The 12,913-nt window shown below is 43.2% G+C and overlaps 1 protein-coding gene across 1 annotated transcript in view; it reads left to right on the top strand.

Moving 5' to 3' along the window:
• Positions 1-8,191, top strand: part of ORC6 (origin recognition complex subunit 6) — a 9,108-nt gene extending 917 nt beyond the window's left edge. The window contains exons 2-7 of the mRNA XM_006034258.1: positions 600-729; positions 2,209-2,372; positions 3,574-3,663; positions 5,592-5,704; positions 6,967-7,041; positions 7,484-8,191. Coding sequence (XP_006034320.1) covers positions 600-729; positions 2,209-2,372; positions 3,574-3,663; positions 5,592-5,704; positions 6,967-7,041; positions 7,484-7,650 — 739 coding nt within the window. The 3' untranslated portion in view covers positions 7,651-8,191. The remainder of the gene's footprint in view (positions 1-599; positions 730-2,208; positions 2,373-3,573; positions 3,664-5,591; positions 5,705-6,966; positions 7,042-7,483) is intronic.
• Positions 8,192-12,913: the final 4,722 nt, after the last annotated feature.

Here is a 12,913-nt window from a genome sequence, read left to right as displayed (position 1 = left end):
TTCCCTTGTCTGCTCTAAGCTGCTGTTGTCATAAATCTCTCCCCTTGAAACCTCCTCTCCTGAAATAAAAGTTTACATGTGGACATGTCCCCAAATAACTAAAGATTTTAATTAAACAAGATTTAGTTATTTCAGTTGAATTGACAAGTCTTAAGCCTGTTCTTTCTATGCTAAAGGTCATCTATTTGCTTATTTAATGCTAGTAAAACACATTGTGCTGCTGGGTTGGTGGATGCTTAGCTCTTATCAGTAGGCAGCTTAAAACTTTTATATGAATATTTTGTGGATTAAATATAAATGTGTGCATTAGTTAAGGCCTGTCTCCAAGTCCTTCTGTATCTAGTCCAAGGGACATGATGAAGGAATTGTGTTCAAATTACTTTTGACTGAGTGGACTCCCTCTTTGGTCATCTGTGAGGCGGTACAGTCCAAAACACTCAGTACTTCCAGACATTTCACTGACATCTTATTTGTCTAAACTTTTGTATCTTCATCTACAAGAGCCTAACCTGGGTTTGCTTGTTTGCATCTTCCAGATAAAAATAAAACACATCCACCATTGGCATTAACACATTTTTTGTGGTGTCTGTTCTTTCCAGAAAAGCTGAAGAGCATCTGCGACTGTCCCAGGTGAAGTGCACAGGATTGTTAACTCAAATGACAGCCACAAGCCATGCGGTGATGTGCCTGGATCTAGCAGCTAGTTTCATGAAGCAGCCAGTAGACAAAGTAAGATGCCTTATGTGCCCTCGTTCTCATTTCTCTGTTACTAGCCCCAATAAAAATGGGATCCTCTTTAGTATACGTTATGAGCTCAGCAAGGGAAGTCTAATAAGTAACATTTCCTGTATATCAGATTGCTGACCAGTACTATTCCAGTTTTCATTGATGCAGAATTGGAGACTAAAGTCATAGGGCACTGACAGATGTGGGTGGGGGGGTACTTTATCAGAGGAGGAAGTGTGTTAGTTTGACCTAGCTCTGTATAGATCAGGCACTTCAGCGGGGCTTCTTAGCACTTGTATCTAATAGCTGATTCAATCAGCTATTAGATAAAAGCACCAAAAAACCCTGCTGAAGCACACAATCTATACAGATGTTAGGAGAGCCGGGTCAAACTAACACAGTGCCTCTTCTGGGCATGCACTGCACTCAGTGCAGGGGCATACCCAGCTGAAAATAAAGTGGTGGGATTTTTTAATTTCCACACCTGTAAGCAGCCAACATTTCATTCCTTTTGAGATGGACACTTTCTCTGCTGTTACTTCTTACTTATTTGACATTTGATTCTAGTAAAAATTGTCTACAGACCCTGGCTGAGAGTAACTGAAGGACAGTAAACCATTTTCCTTAACTGTAAGCAAACATGCAAAAGGCCAATGACTCTATGTCTGTCTCCGTGCTGGGAGCTTGTGGGTGCCTGTCTAGAACTGCTAGGGCAGAAAACTGCTTCCCTAAACAAATGCTCCAAAGTCAGCTTGTTTAGCCCTTAAAGCAGGTGTAGGCAACCTCCAGCATGCATGCCATAGCACGGCATGCAAAGGGTTTTGCTTGGCCTGCGTACTTTGGGGCAGACAGTGGGGGAGCCACTAGGGGCCCAATCCTTGTTGTGGCGGTGCAGCCCTGGCCCCTTCCTTGCTGTCTGCCTCAAGGCATACATGCAACTGCTGCCACCAACAAGCCAGTCTGGGTTTCCGCCGACACCAGTGCAGCTGTTTGCAGCTTCCCCACCACCTGCTGCGAGTAGCCAGGGCTCCATGACAGGCACACATGCCTTGGGGTAGACAGCGGGGAAAGAGCCAGGGCTGCACTACCACAACAAGGATCGGGCCCCTCGTGGCTCCTCTACCATCTGCCCCTTACAAGCCGAGGTTGCGGATCTTTTTGGCACTCTGCCCAAAAATGTTGCTGACCCCTGCCTTAAAGCATCTGCAGGGGGAAGGGCCATGTTGCTTTCCTCACATTTAGGAAAAGCAAGCCCCAACATTCGGGTAATTATGCCATGGTGACACTGCAATGGGTTATTTCTTAGCAATTTAATCATTTTGTCTCCGCAATGAAACTGCAATATCAGCCACTACACACAACAGTTAAACTCCTTTTAAGAAGAGAGACTGGTTTTAAACTTACCTATTCCAGCTCTCTGGGTAAAGTACTGAAGAAATATTCTACTAATCCATGAAATTTGTGGGTTTTCTTCTTCCAAAGAGCTACTTTGTTAGACTCTCCGGTTTGAACACGACAACTTACCAGAATTGCGTGAAGTCTTTTGAGTGTTTGTTAGGCATGAACTCCAGTCTGGGAATCCGAGACTTGGCTGTCCAGTTCTGTTGCACAGAGGCAATCAACACAGCAGCAAAGTTATTACAAAGGTAGGGAACTTAAAGATCTTTTTATGGCCATAAGTTTGAGCTTGTTCTTAAAAATGCCCTTTATACCTGCTAAGGGCCTGATCATATGAAACATCTGTGTCTCTCATCAACTTGACTTAAGAGAGGCTTGGAGTGCCCAGCAAAACTGGAAAATTAAGTTACTTACGTAGGCCTACGTTAGCGACCCACATCTAAAATCTTAGATCGCTGCTTGCTTGGTATTGCAGTGAGCTAATGTGGAACTGAGAATAAAAGGCAGAATTCTTGATTCCCAGTCCGTTTTCCTATTTGCAGCACCATGTTACTTTCCATGGATCATCTGCATTTAAACCTACCTGTACCACTTTCTCAATAAACATGACAGTTCTAAAAGACATGCACAATAGGAAGGACATCAGCATGGCTAGAGAAATGTGTCCAAAATGCACCTTGCTCTTCTTTTAAAAAGGGAAGCGGAGGAAGACTTTACAGTCACAAGTCTTATGTGTTAAAAATCTCTTCCGTATAGTAACACGAGCAGTGGCTGAAATGTCATTATTCTTTGTATAAAGAATAGTCATCACTTAGAGGTGGCTTAACATATTTAAAAGCTGTTCATGCATCCATCCTGTTTTAAGATTGAGGCTACCAGAATACCTAGAGACTTTTTCCAGTGTATTTAAACAATAGTTCCTACAAATATAAATTGAAATAAATAGCCCCTGGGTAGATGCATAATGAAGAAAGAAATACAGCCCAGTACTGAGGTACACAAAGCTCTCAGCCATACCTAAGACCTGTGTGAAGGCATCAGTGGAGAGTGAGTAGTTAAGAACTACAGACCTGGCCCTCTGCACTGAGATGAACCCAAAAAGTCCCTTCAGTTCTTTACAAGCATGAAGTACTTTGTTCTATTGACTGAGCCAAGCAGAAAAAAAGACTACTGATTCTATTTGTCCCATTTGCCCAATTCCTCAATTTAAAATAAATTGCACCGTGGCAGCAACTCAAGAGGGTAGTGAGCCCCTTCTTTCCCATCTGTGTCTCATTTGTTCTCAGTCAGGAGCAGACAATGATGTTTGTGCCTAGGTAAGACACAAAGTGCTAAGCAAATTCAATACTGGGCTTTTGCTTGACTGCAAAGTGGCATGTAACCAATTCATTTCAGCAGCTTTGTTTGAAGCCAATTAGCTGTGCAGTAAATGCTGTTGCTGTTTTCTAGGTATGAATCCAGTCTCTCTGAAGCACAGCAAATGGCTCTTGATTTATCAAAACCCCTGTTTACAACGGCGGCATTGTTTACTGCGTGCAGGTAGGTATAACTGGTTTGCCATTCCTAGGGTTTAGCCTGGTCAGGCCTTCCACCAGTTGATCTGGAAGGACACAAAAGTCACATTCCTGTATTTCACTCCACCTTGTACTCCTGGGAAGCATCAATGAAAGCCTGCATAAGTGCTGAATTACATTGGTGGGATCATTGCCTGCCCAGCCTCCATATGTCTTAAATCTTCTGAACCTTCTGGGTAGTGAATTGTATCCTGTTGCTCTACTCTTGGGACAGCCAAAGAACAGTCTTTTCCTTGTAGTGAAGTGTTAGGCCTGGATACCATTTGTTGTTGGAGGGGAAAAAAAAAGGAATTTTAGGCAGACAACAAGAATAGGAGCTCAGTGGCTGTTCCCAAGACTTGCCACTAATATGTGACAAGCATTATAGATGACTACTAATATTTGTTATCTGTTAGTGACTTGTGCCAGTCATAGGACATCCTTTGCCAGGTGCATCAGGCAAGGCATACCCACACCACCCTGAGTGCCCCTCTGATCTAGCTATTAGAGGCCATAATGGAACTTAATGTGCTTAGGGCTGGGGAAGTTATCTGCCCTTTGTGTCACCCACCTGCCTAAACCCCAGCCCTTTTTAAGGATGGCCAAGTTCCTGCTGCATTCTCCAGCAGAAGCCACTGCTGAGACAGGGATACTGGACAGGACAGACCCCAGGGATCCAGTACAGGAGCTGATAGCACTAGCACAAACGTAGCTCTGTGCAAAACGTTGGGCAATCATGTAGTTAACAGCGACCATAAGGCCTTCACGAAAGGGAGCAGAGAGAGTTATAGCTAGCACTTCTGTTTTCTCACTTCTGTCGCATGGAATTTCTTTGGGTTTTTAAGAGGAAACACAAGTTCCACAACGTGAAAGTGAGAGCGCCTTTCCCACCCATCCTACCAGGTTTGCAGTAGGGACTGTAAGCAGTCTGCAGGACTCTACTTCTTCTGATCACTTTCCCTATCCCCAATCTGCTGCTCAGCTTTTTGATCTGTACCCTATCTGCCATGGTGCTGCCTTTTCTCTCCCCAGTTTGCTGCATGCCACTTATGGAGGCTGGTCATGATATTTGTGGCACCCAAGCCACCAGTTGGCCGCCTCTGCATTATACAGTGTCTCTGTCCCCCAAACCTAGATATGATATTGGGGGTGCAGCACTTCAAGCTTGGCATGCAGTAAAGTCATCCTTGGAGCTGTAGTGAGATACTGCTTCAAGAGGAGATGACAGGGTGATGCGTTGTGAGCACCAACAAAAAGCTGTTGCTGAAAGCTCAAAACTGACAAGCTCCAAATGGTGTCCCTTCCCTTCAGCCTTCTCACCTAAAAGGCAGTCTAGTCTTTGGGGCACCAAGCCATCTGAAGGGAGGGTTGAAAATTAGCGTCCAGCAGACACTGAAGAAACCAAACCCTTGTAGAACTTTCACTGCTCATGACAAGCTCCCCTGTCAGAAAGATTTGTGCCCGATAGTCACCTTACGAACCACCATAAGATTGAAAGGCCCTGTTCACCTGCTGTGGTAAGAAACGCTCAGCTGCGAGTACAAGAGTCCCATTTGACTTGTGCAGGAGTAGAATTATTCATCAGATTTCTGGGCCAAATTACAGCTTGGATGTTTTCTTTCCCTCTGCAATTCCAACTGAACATGGAATTTTTTGCTTCTTGTCGTAAATTCTAGTGTTGTCAGGATCATGCAGTCATCCCAGCTTCCCTGTAAGGCAGGCGCACCCAGTACTTACAGAGAGGGGAACAAGCTGGAAATGACCTGCACAAACTCATAATGCAAGTCACTCAGCAGAGCTTAGATTAGAACTCAGGGATTCCGGGCAGCACCATGACTTCCTGTCATGATCGGCTTGAGTTACACTTGATTGAATTCTGATTCCTTCAGAAGATAAATTGGCTTTCTCCTGTAGATGCTTGAAACTGAAAGTGGATAAGAAAAAACTGGTGGCTACATCTGGGGTGAAGAAGGCGCTATTTGACCGGTTGTGCAGCCAGCTGGAGAAGCTAAGTCAGCAGATCAGCAGTAAGTGCTCCATGGTAGTAGGCAACATACAGGTTCTCTCAGATACCACGTTGGTGTCTCCCTCCTCCCCTTTTCCTTGGGCGACTGTGTACGCGCACATGATTTCAGGTGCTCTTTCTGCCAACGAACCTGTTCGTTCCTCAGTTTAACCTCTCACCAGTGCTGGTTTCGCACTTCCAGGATATCGCATCTTTTTAAACCAGTGGTCCTCAGCCTTTGAAGATGCAAGGCATCACCCCGATAATTGTCTGAATTCAGTGGTGCCCCATTTAAAGAACACTATTTCTTATAGTGCCTACCTTCTTGCACCCTGCAGCACCTTTAAAGGGATCTTACTATGTAGCAGAGTGGACAGGGCAGCCCTGAGAGTATGGCAGCAGGTGATGCATAGTGCCTAGGATGGCAGGGGCTGCTTGGCAGGATTTTTGAAAGGATAGGTTTTTGGACCCCTGAAGGAGGCAAGTGTCCCTGCAGGAAGCAGAAGGGAATAAGAGTGGTCACTGGTTCAGAGGCAAGCGGCAGGGGCATCTGCAGGAGCCAGCATGCGTCTCCTCTCACATGGGCTAGGTGTTGCAGCACCCCTCAAAGGATCTCGTATCACCCTGGCTGAGAATCACTGGCTTAAACTCTAGCGTGACCAAGAACTGAATTCTCTCTCACCGTGTCTCTTCCCCCACTCCAAACTATGCAATCTTTGACTGCCACCATTCTCCCTTTCCCCCCCATACTATCTCAACCATCTTTGATCCCCGTGTCCATGCATCCTAGCAATGTAAAAAACATAACCACCTCTACTTCCCATAATATCAGGCACTGGAACTTTCTTTCCATCCAGAGGTAAAAACATCCAGGCCCCGACCTTCTCCTGCAAATGTGCGCAGCCACCCCCTCAGCTAATCCAAAACCCTGTGCTCACTTGTTTAGATCCCTTCCCTATCCATGGCTAGCAGTCCATGGCTAGTACAGTTAGGGGTCTGCTAAAATTTGTTCTACAAAAACCCTCCTCTGCTGTTTGCCACTTCCATTGGAGGCCAGATGAGGCACTGTTCTCATTTACATGGACATCACTCGGTATGTTTTGTGGATGCAACTAATAGAAATAAGTGGTTTAAGGGGGAGGGAAAGGAACAAGGGTGAGCTATTGGGAAGGGTGGAGAGAAGTGTTTGAGTACAGAATTAAAACAGGAACTCTCGCATTGCTAGATTCTTTAGTGCCTCAGTCACTGTCGAAAAATAAAATACACTTTTTTTTTCTTTAAAAGAAGACTGCAGTCCATTGACACCTTCACCAACTAAAAGCCCAAAGACCTTGCTTCAGTGTATCGAGAAGGAACAAGGTAAGTTCTGTCTTAACTGTGAAACCATCAGATCTACAGAGCCAGTTCTGTTTATCTGCTGTTACTTAGTGCCTTCAGATATCCTACATGGGTCCTAAGTTTTTATGCCCAACAATCCACTCCCCTCTACCTGTGACCAAATGTTGGAAGTGCTAAGAGTGCCCGGCAGAAACACCAGAATGTTTAGTTATTGAGCAGACCTAATGTGACTGGTATAGCCTTTTCCACTCAAAAAAGGAAGCAGGTGGCATGTAAACTACAGGTTGAGTTTAAAAAAAAAAAAAAAAAACACCCTAGGAAACCCAAGGTGTTAGCCTTCATGTTTCAGGGTATAAAACATGCATATGCATGCATGCATGCACAGTCCATAGAGATGAGGATATGTATTCCTCTTTCTAGACACTATACTATGCACAATAGAAAGAGTTTTCTCTCTTCCTAGAAGCTGAAGATGAAGTGGACACCCCATGTAAGCGGCAGAAATGTGAAACTGACCCAAAACAAGACTATGAGGAATGGAAGAGGAGGATCCTGGAAAGTGCTACTAAGGCTCAAAAGACTTCAGGCCCTGGAGGGTCACCAAATAGTATCACCGCTACTGGTTCATAACTTGAATCCCTTTCTGTTCTGTTGTGACTGCTTGTAGCGTATGGGGTAATGGCAGCCATTCTTATTTATTTGATTGGCTAGGCAATTTACCCAGTTTTCAAGTATGTACTAGTACCTAGTTTTTAATATGTGGGACTGGCCTGATGGTGACATTTTACTACTGCACAGCCCCAGGTCTGAAAGCTGACTGAAAGCTACTTACAGCTTGGACCAGTGCAGATCATGTATTTGGGAGATTGATTAGCCTCTCATTAGCATACTTTTAAGCAATACATTGGTCAAATTCTGATGCAGCATTAAGTATCCCCTGAGAAGATATGGAGCTCTATATACCTGAATGAGGTAAATTACCACCACTAGGGGAATGAGACGTTTCCAGAATGAAAGAGCTTGAGCTTTCAGCAACACAGAAACAAGGAATTCAGACAACAAAATTCTTTTTACTGCCAAAGAAATGTTTAACTTTTATGATCTATAATGCTGTACACAATAGGACCCCAACTGATTTTTTTAGATGCAATAAAAATTCTTTATTTCTATATGCAACTGAAGATTTCTTAAGAATTTGTGTCTTTATAGCTCCAGCATTGCTTCTATCATCTGATTTCACATTTGATTGTATAAATACTATCAAGGTCAAAAATCTAAGTGGACGTAACGAAAACTTCTAGGAGTTTTTATGAAAGAAAAATTTTGGAGTGATCAAGACATCAAATTAATTACAATAAGGAGATCAGAAGAAAACCTGCTAGAGGTTCCCACTGTTTGAGCCCAAATAATTCCATCCTACTTTTCTAAATTACAGATTGTATAATTATGCTCCAAAGAAAGAAAAAAAAAAATCACGAGCTTACTGTACTGAAAACCTGGGGATTATTTCTCCTATGAAAACAAATCTGGATATTTGAATATTATTCTCTCTCTCTCTGTTGTGGATGCATTATTTGTCAGGATGAGTTAGGCATTTTGTCAGTGTGAACAACATACCCTGCAAAATAAAATGTTTCAAAACAAAAAGAGCTGCATCCACATCATACAGTCTTTTGCCTCAAAAGTAAATCTGGAACCCGTATTTGTGCTTTACTCCTCTTTCCAGGAGTGATCATTGTTCTGAAGTTACTTATTCCAAGGCAATCTCATGTGCATCTCTCCTAAGTGGATTCACAGTCTACCAAACACCTTTCCATATTGTTATGTGCCTTCATCTAACTGGCCAGTTTGTTTAACTGCATTATCTCTACTGCTACAGGGTCAGAGTGACCATATTCAATCTTCCTATTTACATGCTGACAAGCAGCCAAGTTCTATGTCCAGATTTGCAGTGAGCTTGCATACCAGCACCATCTACAACACAGTAAATTCAAAGACACAAAATGCAAGTTACAAAGGTTATTATTCCCCATGCATGCAAAACAGCATCAATAAAGGACAAATGTTAAGCTGTTCTGCAGGGATATAAAAGGGAAGTTCACCTACTGAAATTTCAAGGCAGGGGTGCTTTTTCCCTTGTTCCAGGCCCCCACAGCCTCTGGATATACACCAGAGTGCTTTTGCCTTAAAGCAGTTGTATCAACATTTTTGCTTCAATCCTTCTGTTAAAGCAAATCAATTTGGGTAGATCCAAAGAAAGGACAATTTGAGCTAAAATTAGAAATTACCTGTCATTCATTGTGCTAAAGTACAATTGATTTTTTCTTACTAGCTTGCCTCCATTGTAAGATGCAAGATTATCTTTTTGAATGTGTGCCTCCCAAAACAATGCTATGTTAGTAATGGGGTTAACTGCCTAAATGGAAAGTATAATACAGGGGCCTTCTTGCCACAGGTTCCTTTTGATAAATTTGCCCATCATCAGGAAATACAGCATCTGCCACAAGGGGTCGCTGGGGGAGCTTTAAGAACCAGACAGAGGTTCCAAGAGTGATCTCCCTGGTGGGTCTGGAACCAGGGTAACTGCCCTAAGACAACATTTAATGTCAGAGTCCATACAGAATTTCCTTTTCTTACCTGTCCCGAAAAGATTCTGCGAGAAGCATTCCCTTGCTGCTAAGTGACTGAGATCTGATTGTACTCAAAACTACAAGGACTCTTCAACCCAGCTGAAACAGATCTATGAACCATGGGATAATGGTTTTAGGCCACAGCCCAGTAGAAATGTACAACTAAGCTGTTACTGTCAAATGTACTCATACAAGAATGAAGCAACAGACCTGTCTCAGGTTTGCATAGGTATGAGGCGTAACTAAAGCACAGAACTTGTAGATACCTTCATATCTTTCTACACCTGAGATGTCAGATCCCACCTCCAACACAAACCCCCATCCCCTCATTTGGACAGCCCTGAAAACCTAACTAAAGCCATACAGGCTGCATAATCATAAATGCCCCCAAACACCCTTTTTACTGAGGTTCGTGAAGCATTTCTCAGAGGGGTACGTTTTCCACAGTGCCTGCCAGCAGCAGGGAAATTCATTTGAAGCTGCAACTGCAGGATTTAGGGCCCCTTTATGCTGAGTGAAGGAGCCAGTGCATAGAAGAGACTCAATGTTAATCCCTCTCCATAAATCAGTGGATTAAAGGCCTCTGTTAGGAGCCCCAGTATAAAAATCCTTTAAGGCACAACAAGGATAAAATACAGGGGGGTCTATAAAAAAAACCTAAGCTCGTTCTCCAGAAATCAATTGAAAGAACACCATAGAAAAGCTAATTTGGGACCAGACGGACAGGGTGAAATCAATACCACTACAGCAGCACGTGCCACTTATATAGTTTTAAGGGACTTTTTCATGTTAGAAATTAAATTCCTGATCCTCATGTCCAGAAACAGCCACACCCTGCTCTCTGCAGTGGCTAAAGTAGTCATGAATGAGCCAAAGCAGGTACCACAGGGCATTCACCCACTATCTCTCTACAAACTAGGAAGAAAGTGGCTGTGGCTGCCCTAGTAGTGAGCAGATTAGACATTAAAACAACTACTTATGTTCATGTCTCTTCTTTTCCCCTTAATATTCAAGCATGGAAATAGAAGCCTCCCTCATCATAAACTAGCACTTGGGTTGGTTCAGGTTAACATGCTATTCCTACTGACAATTCTGAAATTTTAACATGCTTGATTTAGGAAGGAAAGTTAGAACAAATGCTTGAAGAGCAGAGAAAATGCTGATTTAGAAGCTTTGACTCAGAAAAAATAGTTGTAAGATGAAATACTTAACCTTTAAAAAAAAAATCTTCTCTCAATATTTGCACAGAGCCTTTGTGAGGGAAAGAAACAAAGTCCAATAGAATTCTGCTGTCACAAATCTAACCAACACTGGCCTTCAGTTGCACTTATTTGGGTGTTTCAAGTTTGAGAAAAAGACCAGGCACATTTTTAATGCTGTTTATTAAGGTTAATTTAGAAAATATACTGACAAAGGGAACCATGTTTAGCATGCAATGTCTTTGTGGAGGAAAAATGTGAACAAACTTAGGCCTTCACAGAAGGTGATACCTTGCCAAGATACTCTCATGCAATTTTAGTTGCTCTTAATGCTGACATTCACTTGCAAAATGAAAGGAAAAGTCCTAGAGCTGAAAAAGATAATTAGACCGGTATAATCCATTTTAAGAGGTCTGTGGGTTTAACATTAACATTCGTAAAGAGTCAATGGGAGCTTAATTAGGTCATCAATATTAGTAGTAATAGTTTCTATTTTTCTTACACAGACTGTGCAGAATCTAGAATAGGAATATAGAAATATTAGGCCCCTCTATAAGCCATGTCAGCTAAACAATAAGGTAACGCTATTAATACAGAGACTACTAAAGTGACTCCAGATCAGTACCATAGCAAGGAAGTTTGGTGCCCAAGGCAAGCCTGCAACAGCACACACCCTGCACACAGATCCAGGGGGCATGCACCCCCCCCCCAAACTTGTCCAGGAGTGCACTCAGCAGTGGTAGTCGCCCTCCCACTGCCCCTGCGCCCCCAAACAAGCCACTCACAGCTCCATTCTGTGCCCTGCCCCAGCTCGGGAATGCCTGTTGGTGCCCCTTCACTTCAGCACCCAGGGTGGTTGCCCTGCTCACCCCCTGCTACAGTACTGCTCCAGATTCAAAAGCAGGAGAAAAGAATCTTTAAAAAACAAAGAAAGTTGGTATTGTGAAGAAAAAGGTTTAATGTAGAAGAACCAAGCTGGAAAAGGGCAACAGCTCCTTCATGACAAACAGAGTCATACTCTAGCAGCGCACTAATCCTTTCCAAGAGCAGCTGCACAGTAATGAAATACATTTCACATGTTCCAAAGCATCAGCTTTTCAAGTAAACTTCATTACATTTGGCAAAAAAAAATAATTTAGAAAACTAAATGTTTGGGTCCCAGCCAGTGAAAAATGTTCATGTGTTTAAAGCCTCCATGTTGCGATGAAGGCCAAGAGCAAGGAGTTGACACAAGAAATATATGTACCTTTTTGCACCGACCAGATTTGTCACCAGGTTGTGGGTTTCATTTGTGGCAGCTCAACCTATATTCACACCTCAGTACAGAGCTATTCCATTAATTCGACCCACCAACAAAACTACAGTAACAGTGGACACACCATTCCTAAATTGCACCAGTATAACCATATGTTAAATACATCTGAAAGCAGTAACGTAAGTTTTAAAGGACAGGGCAGAAAAAAAACCCACTTCGTTCTACTCTGACTGGTAGCCATGCATCATGACAGTGCTTTGGTGCAAAGAAAACAGAAAAATCGAACAACTTTGGAAGAAAGCTAAAACACCCTGCATTTTCCAGCCTCAATCTTTGTCCTTGGCTGTGCTGGTATAGATAACAATGGTCTATGGAAAACTATTGTCCTGCCTGCACTGTAGCAGTACTTTGAAACTCAGAATACAGCATATCACTAGCTTAGGAAACCTTAAGGTATCCCTCAGCTCGGAGTGGGAAACCAAGGCATTAGTATTTGCCGTCATAATATACCCTCAGGATTCTCATGCAGAATGGATGCTTGTGCATGAGCTGGGAGGCTGCTCTAGTGCACTGTGGTTACAGCACATTGAAGCAGGCTTGATTAGTTGAGTCTGCTGGAGCTGAGTCATTACCGTGCTCCAGCCAGCCTCTGTCTCTCATGTACCAGCGTCCCCACTCTTCAAAATGGCAGCAGGGGTGCTTTAACTAAAGCTCGTTCAATGATCTTTAGATAAAGCGCCCCCACAGCCATTTTGAAGCACAGGGACACTGATACACAAGACACTCCGGGTGCTTTTGTTAGAGCGGCT

Source organism: Alligator sinensis, unplaced genomic scaffold (genome assembly GCF_000455745.1).
Source record: "Alligator sinensis unplaced genomic scaffold, ASM45574v1 scaffold844_1, whole genome shotgun sequence".
Classification (NCBI taxonomy): domain Eukaryota; kingdom Metazoa; phylum Chordata; order Crocodylia; family Alligatoridae; genus Alligator; species Alligator sinensis.
This window is presented reverse-complemented; position numbering and strand designations above follow the sequence as displayed.